Consider the following 18,830-nt stretch of genomic DNA (forward strand, 5'->3'; position numbering starts at 1 on the left):
GATCATCTAGTCCATCCTGCCTTGCTCAAAGGTCAACTAGAGCAGTTTGGTAAGGGCCACATCCAGTTAGGTTTTGAATATCTCTAAGAATGGAGACCAGTGTCTGAGAAATCTCACAGTTAAAAAAAAAAAAAAGGGCAAAAAAAAAGCTTTTGATTAAGCTTTTTCTTATGTTTAAATGGAATTTTCTATATTTCAATTTGTGCCCATTGCCTCTTGTCCTCTCACTAGGCACCATTAAAGAGAGAGCTAATTCCAGAAGTCTTACATTATCTTAATTAGATGATCTTTAAGGTCCCTGCCAATCCAAACCATTACACGATTCAAGTCTACAATCTGATATGTAGAAAAAGTACTTGCATCTGTTTGTAAACCCATCTTCTTTTAGTTTTATCAGGTGCCTCTTAGTTCTACTATCACAGGATACAGTGAATAACAATTCTGCATTCACTTTCTACATTTTATTGTGAAGACTTTGTTACGAATCCCTTAGCGGCAGAGCTGTTTTTAAAAGATCCCATGTCCCGCTAACTCCCAGAGAGTGAAAATGTAACATTCAAAGCTGTATTGATTTAACTTTCTTAATGGCTGTCAAACTGGAGTTAGAGAATGATTTGCCACTGCTAAATGTTCTTCTGCTATGGAAAACATTTCACAGAGCCTGATTAGAACGTAGTTGTTCTGAAATTAAATCAGAAAAAAGACTTGGACAGTCACCATCAGTGGGGATAGCAGGAAAGGGCAGCTGGGGTAAGCAGGAGCTTCTCAAGCTGTCTAGCTAAAAACAGGATTTGTGATATGGAAACTTTCCCATAGTTATAGGGAAAGGCTTCCCTTAGGTTTCTGAAAAAAAATACAACCCAAATGCGGTAGCTTTTAAAACCATTTTAAAGGCACAGATCGAAAATGCCAGGGTGAAGCAAAATAAAGATGTTTTTTCTGCCAGTTCAAGCTTCCTAGAAAATATTCATTCACATACCTTTTCCTGAAAGACTCCGTAATGATCAGGTATTATCTGTGCCACACTAGCCTTATATTAAATCACAGACCTGTGTCCTGTTGCCAACACACAACACTAATTCCAAGCACTGTGACTGTGCATCTAGAACGAACTCCTAGCAACAGGTGATCTAGTAGTACACAGGTCCCGTATGGTCATCTGTAGCTCTGCATGCATACAGTTTCTAAACTTACTTGACTATCAACATTTTCTTTGTATACACAAAAATGCACATTCACAAACAGTTCTATACCTTGCCTTGCATCAATACTGACATCTTGTATCAGCAGAATAAAGCACAGCACTGCTTAAAGAAGTAATAAGGAAAGGTTTTGTCTCCATATAAAATAGCCAGCATAACTTAGCTTAAGGAAACCTCCTATCCCTCTCTAAATCCCTGGCATGCTCTTCCATCAATATATTGACTCTGACGATACCATTTCATTTGAAAGCCTAGCACCCTGCTAAACATCAAACATGTTTTACAGTGCTAAACTGAACAGTTTTCAAGAACTGCCACTCCACCATCTAAAATCTTCAACATGTTTTTTCAGAGTTATTAGATGATGGAAAATATAATTGCTTTCCAGAAAAGTTTGCATAGCAATCCAGTGATGGGCTACAGTGAATAAAATGCAACTTACTTTCACTCTTCTGATAGCATAGGTATGACCAAGCAAGACAAACACTGGTTGCCGGACGTTTCGCAAATCCCAGCCTTTCAAACTGCAGTCGACTGCACCGGTTACCAGCAACTTCTGATGATTTGATACAACACAGATATATCAGGACAACTTGATCATTAAATTGCAAAGATACATATCAGAAAAATGTTAGCTATAGAAGTTAGACAGATCAAATAATAAGACAGATCAAACAACAGAGATAAATACATCATAAATGAGGTCTCCATTGTGTAAATTAAAGAGAACAGAGAAATGCAAACTGTTTCTCCATTAAGAAATATCCTGCTCACTATGCAAAAGAGTGAACAAAACTTCAGATTTACTTAGGCCAGTTATCAGTTGGAACAATGCTCTTCTGGAGACGTAGCTAGCAAATTAGCTTGCTAGTAAGAGAACAACTGGGCATGCTTCTATTCCCATATAACTAGAATGTTATTATAACTATATATATAACTAGAATATTAATGTTGCAGTAAAAAACAAACAAACAAAATAACCAACCAAACAAAAAAACCAACAATGATACTTGATGAAACTGGTTCAGTTCAGAAAACAGTTGGATGCACAGGATTGTACCTCATCATACTTGCACCAGTCACAGCTCAAGATCTCAGCCTCGTGGGCTGGTATCACAAGTTTGACTCCTGGGGCTTTCACATCCCACACTCTTAACGTATGGTCACCTGAAACAAAGAGAAATTCATTTGGCATTGATGAATCAATTCTGGGATACAGTTAATCCACTGGTACTCAGGTACCAATGATGTCTTAGGTCTATGAAACACAAACCATTATATGAGGGCATTCAGGGTACATCAAGCATGTAACAAAGAGGTCAGAGACATGCACAAAAGGAGTAAGAACTTACTATTGCTGTTTCATTAGGAAAAAATAATTTCATGTTATTACTAACACTTTCATTACTTTTTTAAATTCTGATGTGATTAAAAGGAGATGGGGTAAAATATTCAAATAGCATTTAAATCAAGTAGGAGCACAGATCCATTTCAGAATGAACTCAGAAGATCAGAATCCTAAATATTTTTTCTCTGCAAATCAGATGAGAAAAAGCACCTACACACATACTTTTGTCATGCAGAAGAGTGAACAGTGTTTCAAACACAACTCCTCTCTGCATTTTCAATGAAAGAAACATTTAACATACATTATCTGTACTCTTAATTTACAAAACCTGCAGTTGCTGTCATTCATTGGAAGATCAGAAAATAAAGTCACTCCGCTGTAACTGTTACACACATTAAATGCCACACTTTCCCTAACCTCTGAGCAGACACGCACCCGCATGTGTGCCCGCACGCACAAAGGTCTTCAGGGAGCAATTAAGGGAGTACAGCCTAATAGCTGTCAGTCACCTGAGCCTCTCTCTTTCCATCAAATCACACATTGTCCTCTAACCCTACAGGTCTTTAGCATTCTAGGTGTACACCCTTCTTACAAACACAATTGCTAATGGCTCACAAAGATACAGAGAACTGCATCAGCTCAGACAACCATGCTTTTAACTTTTTTTTTTTTTAAAAAAATCCATTCTCTGATTAACCGTGAACATTTAGCTTGGTATCACCAAAAATGGATTCTCTGGGTCATTTGTTTGCAAAGAGAGAAAGCTATTTTGAATCCATGACTGTGCTGTGTTCATTCAAAAGACGAATAAAATCACTAGAAGCTGTTAAGGACAGTCACTGTCCTTAAAATACTGTCAGGCACATCAAATCATAGTTCCTTCTTGCAAGAACAGTCCAAACAAACACAGCCCTAAAGACACAGCAGAGGAACACTGCACCCTGTCGTCTCTGCAAGACACAAAGCATGTAGAAATTTTGAATAGAAAAATTAACCTAGAGGCAGCTTGGTTGTAACTCATGCCACCAGACTGGCCTTGTGGCTGTGATACTAAGACTGCAGCAACTCCCACCGCTTTCATTCCCCTTGCTGCCTCCAGTATTTTCGGGAGCGAGCCAGCTGAAGGCCCGGGAATCTCTCGGGTGGCTCTCAAACCCGTGCAACATATGGTGGGGAAGGAAGGCAGCCGGCAGGCGCCTGGCACAAGGGGTGCTGCGTCCTGCTCAGCTGCTCCGGACAGATTTCACTCAGGGTCTTACGGCTTCTGGAGATGCAGTAATGGCCTTCTCCAAAAGCTTTTATTTTAATTTCATCAGATAACATGGATTTGAGAGGGAAGTTCATATTTCAATAGAGACAGGGTATCTTTTCTGAGCAAATAAATATTCAAATTGAGGTGAACCAGGATGAACTGCTACAGAGATGGGCCACGGTAGCGTTACAATGGCCAGAAACATTTGGGAAAGTAAATTACCCAGCCAATAACAATTTTGACACCAAATAATATTGTCCAAGTTATTTCTTTTCTAATAAAAAATGTTGACCCATGAGAAAGAGTTATTTTCCCTTCCTCCCTCTCTCTTTTGAAAAATTTGTTTGCAAATGCGAGACTCGGCTGTTATTAATTATGGCTGGCACTATTTGTAAAATATTTTTGATGGGATAACATAACACACAAGGGAACCTTTCAGTCAATAAAACAAACTGAATTAAAGCCAAAGGCAAATCCAATTTTTCTATTTAAGCTGTAAGTGGCAGAATGTGATTTTTTTTAATAGATGATAAACAGGATGACCCTGACACACTACACATTTTAACAAACTTTTTTTTTCTTCAACATCTTTCCACGACCTCAGGATACACACACACACGAACCCTTCAATTAAAAGTGCTGTTAAAAATTTTGGAATCTCCACATTTCCATAATTCCTTTAAATCTGCACTAGAAATTATGTGTGTTTTTTTTTTTTTTTTCCACATGATAAAGCAGAAGTAGGATAACAATAATAGAAAGTACAAGTAAAGCACACCTAATGCAATCATCTTCACTAGCAGTCACTTCCAGTTGGCATCCCAAAGCAAGCAACCAAAAGAGTGGCCAACATTTCCCCCACAAAATACTTCTATTTTTGTAAGAAGCAATTTCTCTATGGCAACAGATTTTTGCTGGTCTGTTAGATAATTATGATTCCAGATTTGTTTGTATATTGTACTCGCTTTCTTTCATTTTAATGAATATTTGTGAAATCTTGGACGAATCAATAGAACTACACAATGCACACTCATCTATTCAAAATTTATGAAAGAGATGCTAATCTATAAGTACATCATCCCCGTACATAAGATGATGACTGCTAATGTGAATGATGATGTATGACAGAGAAGAGATAAAGTTTGTTTAAGATTTAAATTTCACTTAGGTTTTATACTGGCTTTTTACTCATAGATGTATTTAACCCACATGCATAAATCCTAATTTCAAAGTCCTGTGACAACGACCAAGCAAGCCAGCATTGCCAGACAGTGCAGAAGTACAACATTAACTATACAACATAGTTAGGCATTTAGGAGATTAAAAACAAACAACAGCAACAAAAACAAGCAAAACAAAACAAGCACTACCTGAAGGCAGAAAGGATTCATCAGGACAGATTCAAAATTTATTTTTATACATGTATAAATATACTTATATTTTTACTAGACAGAAAAAAGCAGGTTAACATATTTAATCAGAATCAAACACAAAATCTGTGGGAGAAAACAATCTTTCCAGACATGTTAAAATGCTCGTGCTTCTTATTTCTCCCATAAATAATACAAGAGAACCTAGGACAGGATTAATAAAGCTCATGACATTCCACACAAAAAGACAGAAATAGAGCAAATACAAATAGCAGCTTTATTTAAATCATCCAATAGCACTCTATCAAATGCACAAAATCTATTTGCGTGTAGCACAATCTAAATATCAAATAAACAATTACAAGTGGAAATGTACTGGTAATTTTTCAGTCTGACATGAAACGCTGTAAAGTAAAAATCTGAAGAGCCTCTAGTTACCTCACAGCAGACTTCAACAGAGGCTTTTTCTGAAAAGAGTGAATTGTTGAGAAAAAAAAATGTAAATTTTATTTCCGTTTTCTGAGATGAATAAATATAGTCTTGGGACAGAATTTGCATTTCAAAATTGACCAATTGACCTAACTTAGACTATCATGTTATTAACTGCTCTTTAGCAAATGAAAGTCTTTCCTACATACCTAACTCTAGCCCAGCTCACCCAAAACATAGTTCCCCTGTAAATAAACTGCTACTATATTTTTCTTCTCAACACTTACACGTTATTTTACAATATAACATCCTAATATGTAATACTACAACCTGCAAGTGCTTCATTTTCTAGGCTGTGCTGCATACGACACTACTATGGTTAGCACGAGGGGTTAGCCATAAACTGAGGGCCAAACTCGTTTCCTGAGAAGTACTGCAAAATAGAGGTTCATTTAGTAAACCTCCTTGGGCACAAGACCCAGGTGAAATCAAAACTGTGCTGGTATCTCTTGAAGCAATAGATTCCAAATGAAACCATCCACCTCATTTTGTTATGTAGATTCAGCAGAACAGTGCAAGTAAGTAAATATTTTAATTGCTTGTAGCAGAAACAGCAGTTTAGCTAAACTGCATCAAACCACAGTAATGTCGCTGTCTGTTTGCTCTTTAGATGCTTGATTTGTACAAAGAGCTACGCAGTAAATAGAAGCTTTTAATTTCTTTTATCCCCTGAGGACAGGGATTCAAATGAGGTCTTGCAATGCCTTGAACCTTGCTCACGGTGACGTTTCTTTTAACACCTTCACAGACAAGTAATCAGAAAAGAACTCACAAGAAGCAAAGGAAGGACCCCAGCCCTCCTGCCCATGCCTCACACAAACTAATGGAATAAAAACTTTCACTGAAGTATTTTGGAACTAATGTCAGTCTTCTGTTGTAGTACAGCAGTGGTTTATTTCCTCTTGTTTTTTTTAGGAAACCAAATAAATACAAACACATTTGGAATTACTTGTCTGCAACCCCCACTCCAAACACCTTGCTTTGCCTTGTGCTACTTCTGAAGAAGAATACAAAGTCAAAAACCTGACAATCCCAAATTTGGTCCAGGAACTTACATATGGAAAACATCCCTTTCTCAAGGAGCTGTGCTCGGGGCAGTTTCTATCCCACTTATTCGGCAGATGTACACTTTCCCCAGCTCCTTCTCTCACACGCATTCAGATCCCCAGCACAGGAAGCTGTGCCAACATTACATGCCAACACAGTTCCTGGACCTACAGCTCGATGACCCCTCACCTACACACGTCAGTCAATAAAAGACCAATAGGCAAGGAGACAAACATTTTTAAAAGCAAGTCAGCGTGTCAGGGCCCGCAGTAAAACCTGACCTGAGCAAGAAGTTGCTCTCCATCTTTTTTATAAGCCCACTTTAAGTATTGAAAAGCTGCAATGAGGTCTCCCCGGAAGCTTCTCTTCATTCGTAAACCAGTAAAGTTGTAATTCCCAGGCATTTTTGTCAACATAATAAAAAAATCAAAAATGATCACACTTTGCTGTAGCATAAGAAATTTATTCATCCTGGGCCTTCAGTGTGAAAAAAATGTATCTTTACTTATATCAATTAACTGTATTCTTTGCTCAATGATAAATACAGACATTACCTTGCAGATCTGAGAACCACTTCCTCATCGTTTGTTAAAGATATAATAAAAACTATGTATGTGCCCTCATCAGTGAATTTAATGACTGCAGTAATGATTTAAAAATCATTACTAAGACACAAGCTAACAGTCATTCTAAATCTGGGCCTAGCTGATTCCTAAATACTCATATTTTTCTTTGCTAGTGTCATATTTGTATTGAAGAATACTGTAGTTATGCAGCTAAGGGCAAAATAGTTTTCATTAATGACTTCCCATTGGTAAATTTAAAGGGCAATAAAAATGTTTGATACTATAAAAGATGTTTTCTTTATAAGCCACAGGACTGAGCAAGGCCTCTTGCTCTGAAGTTGTGGAGGGTCATTCAGTGAACTGATTTACGTGTGCCTACAAACTACTGCTGCATGCATCTGGCACTCTCTGTACGTGCTGCTCAGCCATTTGCTTTCCAGGTTTAAAAAAAAAAAAAAAGACCTTCTGGGCAAATGACACAATGACTCATTACACCCTTTTAGCCATGAAGTTACTGTTATTTGTATCATTTCTTTAATGACATTTTCCACATCACTGTTTTTTCAGCGTAAGGCAGACATTTAACAGCGCTCTGTGATGGTGCCACCCGTACACGTGAGTGTCCTGCTCAGCAGCTCAGACATTGTTACTGACATCACTACAGAATGTATTTACATATACAGAATTAACAGATTGTTCTGGTGCTATTAACATCTCTCATTTTCAAACAATAAAAGGTAAGTCAATTACTTAATTGCTTTTTAAGAGTACAAATGATTGTACACGAAGATTACAGCATTATAAAGTACCTCATGCATCCCTGCAAATGTTAAATGGAAATGCATTTGATGCTGAATAAAAGCTAATTTAACTGAAGCTTCAGACGTATTTATTGCCCGTAAGGTAACTGCATTTTATTGTCAACTGCATGCAAAGCTAGTCTTCTTGCATGTATTCAGATCAAAGACTTATGAACAGAATATTTTATGCCTAGCATCAAATTCTTTTTCATCTTTTGTATTACAGACTTAAGTTTCTTATTGTATTCACTCATTCTTTTTTCTAGTCTCATAATAGCTTGAGAGAAAGTCGTATTCCAAAAGCAAGCATTTAATCTTATTAGCTTCAGGCAGAAGTTGCCTAGGCCAGTAACGGTCCTCCTGAGCAGCTATTTTGCTATGCCCTGCAGTTGTGTTAGATTTTGTCTTCAGTGTTCACAAACTGATTAGTTAAGCAGAAATTAAACTTCTGCTGTGACCTACATGGATTCAAATAAAGGCAGCAAAAGGTCAGTGATTAGGCACAGGTTCCTAAGTCTCCTTCCATTTTGCTTATTTTCAGAACAGATACATGGAAGAACATGGAAAAAAGGGAAAAAAATAATTTACCTAAAACTCCCTAAATTTCACATAAAGTTTAGGTGCTTTAGGTCAACCTTCACAGTAAGTGCATGAGAAAGAAGCAGTAAATGAGACACAAGTATAAGTTCAGTCATCAGTGAAATTAAGTTATCTGTCCCATGATTTTCTGTCACCTGTACAGCATGTGTGGATCAAAGCAATTTTTTTTTATTATTATTTTTTCCTGTGGAGGTCCAGGTTCCAATATAGATCTACTTGACTTTCATCACATATTTTGACCATCACAATAGAGTGTAATTAAACACTGAAGAGTGAAATAAACTGAGTATACATCTGATATGTCCTTCTTACAATAAGGAAAGAGTTTTTGCACCCAGGGCAAGAGTCACAACTACTTCTACTACCTACAGTCCTGCTGACTGAAGAAAAAGCTCCCAATATGTTATTTTTAGTAGTAATCTAATCAAACCAAACCATAGGAAAATCCCAATGTAAACTAAAAAACATGACTTCTATGCAAAATCTTTGGTTTGAAGTTATTTCATTTAGGAGTACACTGAATGTTTTATTTTGAAAACATAAGAAAAAAAATCACCATTTTGAAGGCCTCATTTTCTCTTAATGATTTCATGCCTGATATTTCACTATAAGATTTTTATTTCATATCTGTGTAGTACTTGCAGAAGAGAAATCCTGTGTCTCTTGTGCATGTTGTTTTTCCTATAAGATACTATGGAGTCATCAATCCTGAAAATTTACTTCAATTAGCTTCAGGGTCTGACATTACATGTTTGCCCCTTTCAAGAATTAAAGTAAAATTCACAAAAGAATATCTACTCTTTATCATTTTAGCCAAACCTTTCAAAAGCTGCACCCACCAAGTTTCTCAAAGAGCAAACAATTGTGTGTTGCTTTACACAAAGTACCATCACATACAGCATCTAACAATCAACGTTTCCCAAAGTTGTTCAAGTGACAACGGATTAGAAGAGTTTGATTTAATTGCCTAGAGTGTCAATTTTGAAATAACTTGCTGGATCAGCAAAACACTTTCCTTCATCTAGAACATAATAAATTTTGTATAAACAAGACTATCATGAAAGGGAGACTTCTAAGCAGGTATAGAGATTACAACTTCTAGAATTTGAAAAGAAAAAAATCCTAAGCACCTGCGTTTGGTCAAATTGTACTTAGAGAACATTTTGTGGTAAATAAATAGAGTCAGAAATAGCCACACAGATTTTATAAAATTAAAGTCAGGTCCACTTTTTCCACTGTACTTCCCACATAGTTGGGAAGACCATTATCTTTATGCATTGAATTTCTCTTTAATTTTAGTAGCAGGAAGACATTTCTACTTGCTTACCTTCTTGACGTAAGAGATAAACAAATTCTCTTTGAATCACTACAGAAGTCCTACAGACTTGAAATCAGAGACATTTAAGCCACTAATTTAGCAGTATTTGCATTAAGGCAGCATCTTAGTGCCCTCAGTTTCTAACTCTGTGGCTCACAGCAGCCCTCACCCCATCCCACCTAGTCAACTGCTGATGGTCCACTGCTCCAGCAGGAGCAGTGCTTGGAAAACGCTGTCCCATCACTTTAACGTTTCTCTGCCCTGTCTCTTCCACTGCAGATGCATCCAGCTCAGTTATGACTAGATAAGTCAGCAATATTCACAGCACTGGCAGATACAGAAAAGTGTAATTGATGATAACTGTTTCTGAAGAACCTGACACAGTGATCTCCATCAGCACTGGAAACAATTCAATAGTAATTGACTGTGTTTTTCACAGGCCTAACAGAATGCTGATGCTTGAGACAATTTTATTGAAAGTGTAAGCCAGAACAGAAAATAAAGTATGTAGCATATTTTAGTGGTCAGTAACAAGAGTCAGGTGAATGGATGAGATTACATAAAATCATAGAAAAAACTGCCACAAGGTCACTAAAGTGACTGCTAGAAAACTGCTGATCCCAGTCGGAACAGCCACCAAGAGAATAACTTGGAGGTGGTAAGAGAACTTAAGTCCAGCTGCAGCAATACATTTATCTTTCCCTCTTCCATTTTTATGTATGAGGCACAGTACCACCTGCTGGACAAAGCACTGAACTAATGCAATACCATTTAGGCTTTTTTGTTGTGAGAACTCCTTTACCATCATGCTTACCTGAGGCAGATGCAAAACAACCAGGGATGTGAGGAGACCAGATAGTGCTGTAAATGACCCCTTCATGGCCTTTAAAAGTGCGTAAAGACTTCCCCACAGCTGGATCCCACTAAATAAAGCGAAAATAAAATTGTTGAAGTACACACGCAGTAGTAGGAAAGGACGGGGTTTCATGTATGTAGGAGATTTATACGTACAGAAAGGACTAAGCTAACTTCTTTTTACCATGTATCACGAAAAGCACTGGTAAGCTTAAACTGCTGTCAACTGAAGGATAAAAACCATCTCAGTTAAAACAAAATTGCAGCCTCAGTTTAAAGTGGAGGAAAGGTTAATCAATTTTGTTTCTTAACATGAAGAACTATCAGTTCCAAAACAAATGACATTTTTGCTTTCAGAAAAAAATAAAATAAACATACCAGCTTGGCTGTTTGATCCCATGAACCAGACACCACTAGCTGCTCTCCTCTAGTTTGGCTCCAGTCAACACTATATGCCTACAAACAATATAACAGACTAGTTTAGAAAAAGCATTACAAGTTTGAAACTCTAGTTAGACGAAGTTCCACTAAATACACTTGGATTTGCAGATTATATCATAATCAGCAAAAAAACACATTGGTCAAGCATCACAGAGCTGCCAACAATGCCATTTACCTGAACAAAAATTAAATTCAACATCTCCATCTGGCATTAAAGGCACCTATAGCCTCAGAAAAGTATCCAAAAATCAAAGATGGATCAAAATGGAGAAGCAAAAAAAAAAAAGACATAAAATCCACAAAATCTACACAGACCCACCATCACTATAAGTTTCTAGCACAGTAAGAAGCCATAACTCAAATTGATTCCCGATCTCTGATCCAATTTTATTCAAACATCCAGTTTGTAATTGCTAACAATGTAACTGACATCTCTCTTCAGAACTGACAATGGAGTTGACTGTGAGATTTTAGCTAACTGTAAATGCTTTTTTACTATTTCTAATTCTCAAAAGAACCACCTGCCATCAAATACTCTCGATTCTCACATTTTCCAAGTTCTACAACATTCTTCTTTACTATCCATACCCTCAAACAAACGAAGCAAAAATAAAAACCCTATTTCCTTAACGACTAATCATTCCAGCTATTAAGAAAGTGCTTTTCTCTTTGAAGCTGAAATAAGCTCTTTCTTTTCTCAGTTTATTCTAACATTGATCTCCCTATCTTGATAGACAGTACCTTAACTCTATCCACCTTTGCTGATTTTTCAGCTCTGCTGTTCCAGCAAAAACATACAAGCTCTAAGGTGTCAGCTGGGACAGTCTCGTTCTAGCACAGCACTGGATCTAATCTGCAAGTCAACATATTGGAGGCTCAAGCACTGCAGTGCAGTTTAGCCCCTATAATCATGCATTAACTTACAGCAAACCTGTTTCGAAGGTGAAAATGTTTTGACCTGTGTCACCAGAGGAAAAGCAGAAAAGTTAGACAGAAAATAAAGTAATCTAGCAAGAGACAAAGTCTTCTACGGAAAGTGTCCTGCATGAGAAAGGAAATCAAGGTATCGTCTTCTACTTCTGGGCATTTTCCTTCACAAAACAATTTCAGACTATGCTGGATCCAGTTTAAATTAACTGTTTTTCATGTATTTGCTCATTTCCCCAAAGGTGAAAGCAACCATTGCCCACAGGAAAAGCAGTGCAACATGTACAACTTTTCTTCTTAAATTTGCAATGCCCCACTTCTATATACTGGAACGGTTATTGCCCTGGCACCCTTTTGCTTTGTGTTTTGTGAAGAGTTTATAAACCAAACGAACATGACAATTACACACTATCTGATGAAAGCCAAATAATAACTGAGCTGTAATTCTTCAGTTGTTTTTTTTTTTTTTTCCCTCTAAACCATGCCTTTACTCCCTTGACTTTTTTTTACCTTTGCCAGCTTCCTACCAGTACTACAGCTCCTTATTCAACCTGCCTCCTTCTATTAAAATTATTAATGAAGGAGACACACAAGTACCTGCTCATGTTTTAAAATAGAAGACATCACATTTTTCCAACTGGCTCCTCTCCTTCCCCATGAATCTGGGGAGTAGTCTTGTGTTATACTCTTAACATGTTGTTTGGCAATGCCCCTAAACATATCACTATGCCTCATTCATGCAACAGCCCTACAAAGTTTTCTCAGTTCAGGTGCTGGGCTAGCATACTCACATCCAGAATTTTCAAGAAATGCAGAAATATGTGCCTCTGTCACACAGTTCACCAAGACCCACAAAATTCGGGATGTATTAGATGTGCCGTGCAGATAACACAAAGTGCACATACGGTTTACAGCTGCCTGGCAAGTTATCAGAAGGCAGATCTGTCAAAGACACGCAATGACAGCGATCTGCACACATATGGCAGGCACGGCTGGGGCTGCCCAGCATCCTGCAGCTGCACTGCAGGTAATGGTACCTGGACAAGTTCTCCTCCAGGCAAGGATTACAAACAGAGCAGACAACAGGCTCTGAAAAGGCAAGAGCTGTTTTTCATTTGGCACATGTCAGGTCCAGGTAATGGGAAGGGAATGAAAAGAAGAAAATCATCCAGCATAAATTTACAGATGCTTCAACAGAAGCTGTGTTGAGTAACTGGGAAAGTATAGGAATACAGCACAAACCTCAACTGTTACTCTTTCAGTGCTTTATCTTCAGTTATGAAATGCTTTATTAATGCCTTAATGCCATGAACACCAGTATGAAATGTCTCAGGTAAGATGAAAAGAAGATGAATGAAAGAAGTTTAAAAAAAAAGTTCAATATAACGCTAAAAATCACTTTATAAGACAAAGTTAATTCAAGTACTCTGTTGTCTCATGTTCTAGTGACACTTCATCAAAACCAAAGTTATACTAATTTATTCATGATAGTCAGCAGTTGGTTAGTGCTGGAATAAAACTCATTGTCCTTTAACAGTAAAGATGCACTTTTAAATTAAAACTGTGCATTCTGTTTGAGGGGGGACAACAATCTCATTTAGAAAACAAGAAACCAATCCCCATCAATCTTGCATTAGAAGTATTACAAAACAGTGACAAAATCATCACTAAAAGCGTCAGACAAGGATTATGGATCAAGAAGGTAGTCAATCATTTTAAAGAGCATTGTTGTTTTAAAGAGCATTGGCTCATAAAGAGCCAACGTTTACCACAAACTCTTTGTTATGTTCCTGCTGAAATCTCTCCTCTTAACATACACTTATAATAAATACAAAACTTTCACGTCTCACAGTAAACCCACGTGTCCTATACCCTCTTTCCAACTCACGGTTGAATGCATCCACCTCCCCATGCTCCCTGCTAAACCAAGACTTGGACACAGAAATTTTTACTTCACAAACAACAGATGGTGTAGCAAAACCAAAATAATTCAATGGACAGAATTTCAAGTAGAAAATGATAGGGTCCAAAAAAAAAAAAAAGCAATGTTTTGCCTACATCTTTCCATCAGTCTTTGAACACTATCATAAAATAGTGACCACAACCACACTCATCTCCCACAATTCCTTATTTATCTAGTATATTTATTAAGCCAAAATAGCTACATTACAAGGAAAAAGAAAAAAGGTACAGCAGACAAATTTTAGCTTTGTGCTTCATATCAGAAAAAAAGAGTTCTTTGTGAATATAAAAGTGGATTCCCAAAGTACTTTTTGTTGACTAAATATCCACTAGCTTATTTCACGCACATTTATTTCATTCAGATGAAGTGCCACTAATTCAAGCTAGAACTGATCACACAAAGTACAAAGACTTGAGAAAAAGGAGTAGTGTGTCAGAAAGAGAGCATGGAAAAAAAAAAAAGTAGAAAAATTGCTTTTGTGGGAAGATAAGTACGCTGAGGCATAAAAGGCCTTTAAAATATGCAGATACATTCATGAACGTGAATATAACATTTTCTCTACCAATATTGCACTGTATAAAGAAACTGAGATTTTAAGCAAATCAAATTCAATGGTATCAAACCAAGGCTAAAAAATACACACAATCCCAATATTTGATTACTGTTGTATTGAGCAGGATCTCAGTGATGCTAATATGGAAAAGGTTGAGTGGGTAAAACAGAAGCCCTAAGGATCCACATTATTTGTATCATTCTGTATCCTCAAAGATAATGCTGCTATATAGCACGTCAGCTGCCTGATTTAGACCTATCCAATTATGTTCACTAAAGCCACAAAATGACTTCAGGACTCTCATACTATTCAATGACTACTTAGCCTAGAAGAACACACAAATGCTACTTCTGAATATATTAGATTTATTTATTAAGTGGTGTTTGTGCATTCATATACTGTAGTAGATGAATATGTAGAATATATCATTTACTATATATTCAAAATAACGTTGTTATAAATTCAAAGCATGGACCCAAACTAAGTTAAAAAATATAGTCAAAAGTGTTTTTTGCAGTCTGAGTCCACACCTTTAATAATTCAAGCATTATATATTAAAGTCTTCAAGACTGCCTGATTTACCTCTTGAGTATGCTCTTTATAGACTTGCAGTGGACCTTTGGGTTTAGCCGTATCCCAGACTTGCAGAGATCCATCCCCGCTCGAAGTGATCAACACGTGCTCGTTGTTCTCACTCCACGTCACATCAAAAAGGCCGTCGTTCCAGTCATAGCTAAGTGAGAACAATGAAAATATTTGTCCATAGGTAAGCACAATGCATAAGTCTGGACTAGTTACATGCGAAGACAGTATTTTTTTAGAATTAACCTCTTTACCGTTCTAAACAGCTTTTTATTTAAGTTTCCAGTGAGTCTCCTTACAAGTAGCTTACTGGATACAATGTTAACCTTTACATGAATAGGTTGATTAAGGTCAGAATAGGTTGATTAAGTTACAGCATGGATGAGCTAAGGATCTGTGACACAGAGAATGGAATCTGGATTTCAGTCCTTAACTGCTGGGCAAGGAGAGGTAAGAGGTGCCACATATCTCATTCTGATCTACGGTTTCTTCAGGAGGTTGCTACAGAGGTACTTGTCTGTAACAACTGTGGTAAACAAAGAAATAAAACTGTTTGTGTTGGGAGGGCTCTAACCAATCCACAGCATCATTAAGAAGCTGAGTCAGAATGAAAAACCAACAGAAAGATAATAATGAACTTACTAAAGATCTCTATAACTCCTAAAAAGGGCTTTCAGCACAACAATTCATGGTGTGGGATCCAATTCCATGTATTAGTTGCTCTGCAACAACTATCAGTGACAATGCTGTTATCTCATAGTAAATACAAAGTTATTTACCCCCTTTTCTCTTAAGGTTTAGCTAAGCTCAGGTTGAACTTCATGGCACCTCACAGTAATTATGAGGGAACGGCACGCACACTGAAAGTTTCTATAGAGAAAATGACAAAGCCTGATGCTCAGGAAGGTACAGGAGTTTCCATCACAAAACAAACGGAGTCTCCAGAAACAGAGAAATGAACACTACTGAACCAGGGTGCCTAGCAGAACTAACTGTGCTTAACAGCCTCAAACACTCTTGCTGTAAAATTATGAATTAAAATAACTTCTCTGATTAACTGTTTGTTAAGTATTTCTCTTTCATCTCTCTTCTTAATCTAAACAATTGCCATCTCAAAGCTTCTTTAAAAAACGATGGCCAAGTACCAAACCCTTTCCTTCCTAACCTTTCTTATCTTTCTCCCTTCAAGATCAGAGATCAAACTCCCAGAACACTCCATCTCCTAGAAAGGACCTCCCTGACTTGCCATAGCTCCCTGCTCTATTTTCAGTGTAAGCCAATAATAAGGAGAGAAATATAGCTAGCAACGCACCCATAAAAACAAACAAACAAAAAAATTAATTTTAAGCTAGGACATGAGGGCTACTTTTAATTTACATTGCGTGTTTGCTATAAAATGGTTTACACTTGGGGGTAAATCCAGGTTACGTCTTGTTACATCTGTACAATGTAAGCCAATAATTTATATCTAAATACAAATGCATGTATTTAGTAGATAATACATACAGCATACACACAATACTTTATATCACTAATAAGTCCCAAAAACGTTTGGGTTGGGTTTTCTACTCACTACAATATAGGTTTACGTTTCTTTTTTAGAAGATAAAATATTTCCTGCATTACCTCCTGAGCAGAACAATCCCAGCTCCTTTTTGTTCCAGCACTGCCAGAGTTCCACAACCTGAAACACCGAAATAAAACACATCACAGCTCACTGCCCCGCGCCAAGGGCTCTGCCATGTCCCCAGGCAGGCAGTAGGCACTTGGATGGGATCTGAGCTGCTTTAAGAGGCCAAACAATTCAGGCCTGTGCACAAGCAGCTCGTTGTCCCTCGTGTTCCCCAAAAGAGTGATTTATTTACACCAGGGTTTTGTCCCCCCCGTTCACCTGTGGATGAGGCAGGAAGGGAAGCAGCTCATGCACAGCAGGGTGTGTGACCCGTGACCTGGCGTTACCCACACACCAGCACGGGGTCCCTTTGCATCTCCTTGATACCACAGCAGACACAACATTTCTCCCTGTCTGAGGAGAGCCAGTCCGGGCGTGCAGACACAGCTCACCCACACCACAACACGCACCGAGCCGCCGCCATCCCCCCCCTCCCCGCCCCGCACCTGCGATGCCGTAGTACTGCGCGGCGGCGCAGGCGGCGCGGCCCGGCCAGTAGGGCGAGAACTCGGCCGCGTAGCCGTGCAGCCCCGGCAGCCGCAGAGCGGCGGCACCGCCACCGGCACCGCCATCCCCGGCCGTGCCCATGGCCCCGGCCCCGGCCCCGGCCCGGAGCCGCCGCCCCGCAGCCCGCAGGGCCCCGTCGGAAGCGCTCCGCCCGCCAGGCGGTGCCGAGCCTGCGCCGCCGCCATTTTGAGCGCGGGCAGCGTGTGGGGAGCTGCCCGGCCCGCCCTGAGGGGGCCGCCGCAGCCGGGGGGGGGGGCTGGGGGCTGGCTCGAGGGTCCCGGAGGAAAAAAATCTAATTTCAGACGGTGCCACCGAGAAATGTGTGGCTTGGTACTGCGGGGAGCTCGGCTGGGTACCTGGGTGGCTCGCGTAATGGAAGGTCACCTGGCCCCCGCCGTGCCTCCAGCTGCGCTGTGCGTGTGGCAAACAGTTCTGTAAAGTCACCCTTTGGTAACAAAGCGATGGCTTTCAGACTTCAAAGGTAGCCCCTTCTAGTGTACGCCAAGTAAGGCATTCATCAGCACGCTGTATCAGCTTGAATAAATGTTTTGATCACAGTACAACTATGTATATGGCCTGTCATTTTTCCTTTTCAAAAGTCCTAGGCTATTTCATCTTCTAACCTGTTGAACAGATCTGCATATATATGCATATATTCATAATACAGACACATATAATGCATATAACGCACATATATATAATATATGTGCATTTTATCATTCTTCTTGTCATACAGTTAATGCTTTATGGAGGTCCTCTTACCAACAAGCTCAAGTTTTCTTACACCCATGACAACTTCTGTTTACGTCAGTGGGAGCTTTGACTTCAAAAGGAAAATAGAAAATAAGTATTTGACCGAAACAGCAGCTGCAGCCTTAGTTATATCCCATCTTGTACATGATAAAGGACTTCAAAATACAAGTGCAGAGATAACTCCAGTTGGACGCAGATTACCCCAATTAGTTATAATGACCTATCTCTATGTGTAGATAAAAATACAAAAGTATTATTTTACACATTTGGAAGGTATGGTGAAAGCAAATGGGATGATGTAATCAAAGTTGAGCTTGGAGTTTAGTTATGTATTCCTGCTATTCCTGTCATCCTTATATTTAAAATTAAAATCTACAAAGTCTGCTGTAAAGCCACGGGAATGTCTAATTCCTTAAACTGGCTCTCAAAAGCAGATCACTGAATCCTTTGATATCGTAGTAAAAATGAAAACAAATAGGTTTATCAAACAATCTCCAGGGCTTTACAATAAAATCAATCCAAATTCAGCACAAGCGAAGCTCAATTTAATGCATCCTCTGGGTTATCTAACAAGCACAAAACTTC

General features: G+C 38.5%; 1 protein-coding gene across 1 annotated transcript in view; it reads right to left on the minus strand.

Moving 5' to 3' along the window:
* The window catches only part of PEX7 (peroxisomal biogenesis factor 7), a 39,254-nt gene extending 21,615 nt beyond the window's left edge, over positions 1-17,639 (minus strand). The window contains exons 1-7 of the mRNA XM_027454463.3: positions 17,432-17,639; positions 16,940-16,997; positions 15,314-15,464; positions 11,226-11,303; positions 10,807-10,915; positions 2,263-2,369; positions 1,645-1,758 (exon numbers count right to left, since the gene is read on the minus strand). Coding sequence (XP_027310264.2) covers positions 1,645-1,758; positions 2,263-2,369; positions 10,807-10,915; positions 11,226-11,303; positions 15,314-15,464; positions 16,940-16,997; positions 17,432-17,573 — 759 coding nt within the window. The 5' untranslated portion in view covers positions 17,574-17,639. The remainder of the gene's footprint in view (positions 1-1,644; positions 1,759-2,262; positions 2,370-10,806; positions 10,916-11,225; positions 11,304-15,313; positions 15,465-16,939; positions 16,998-17,431) is intronic.
* Between the last annotated feature and the right edge of the window lie 1,191 nt (positions 17,640-18,830).

Source organism: Anas platyrhynchos, chromosome 3 (genome assembly GCF_047663525.1).
Source record: "Anas platyrhynchos isolate ZD024472 breed Pekin duck chromosome 3, IASCAAS_PekinDuck_T2T, whole genome shotgun sequence".
Lineage (NCBI taxonomy): Eukaryota > Metazoa > Chordata > Aves > Anseriformes > Anatidae > Anas > Anas platyrhynchos.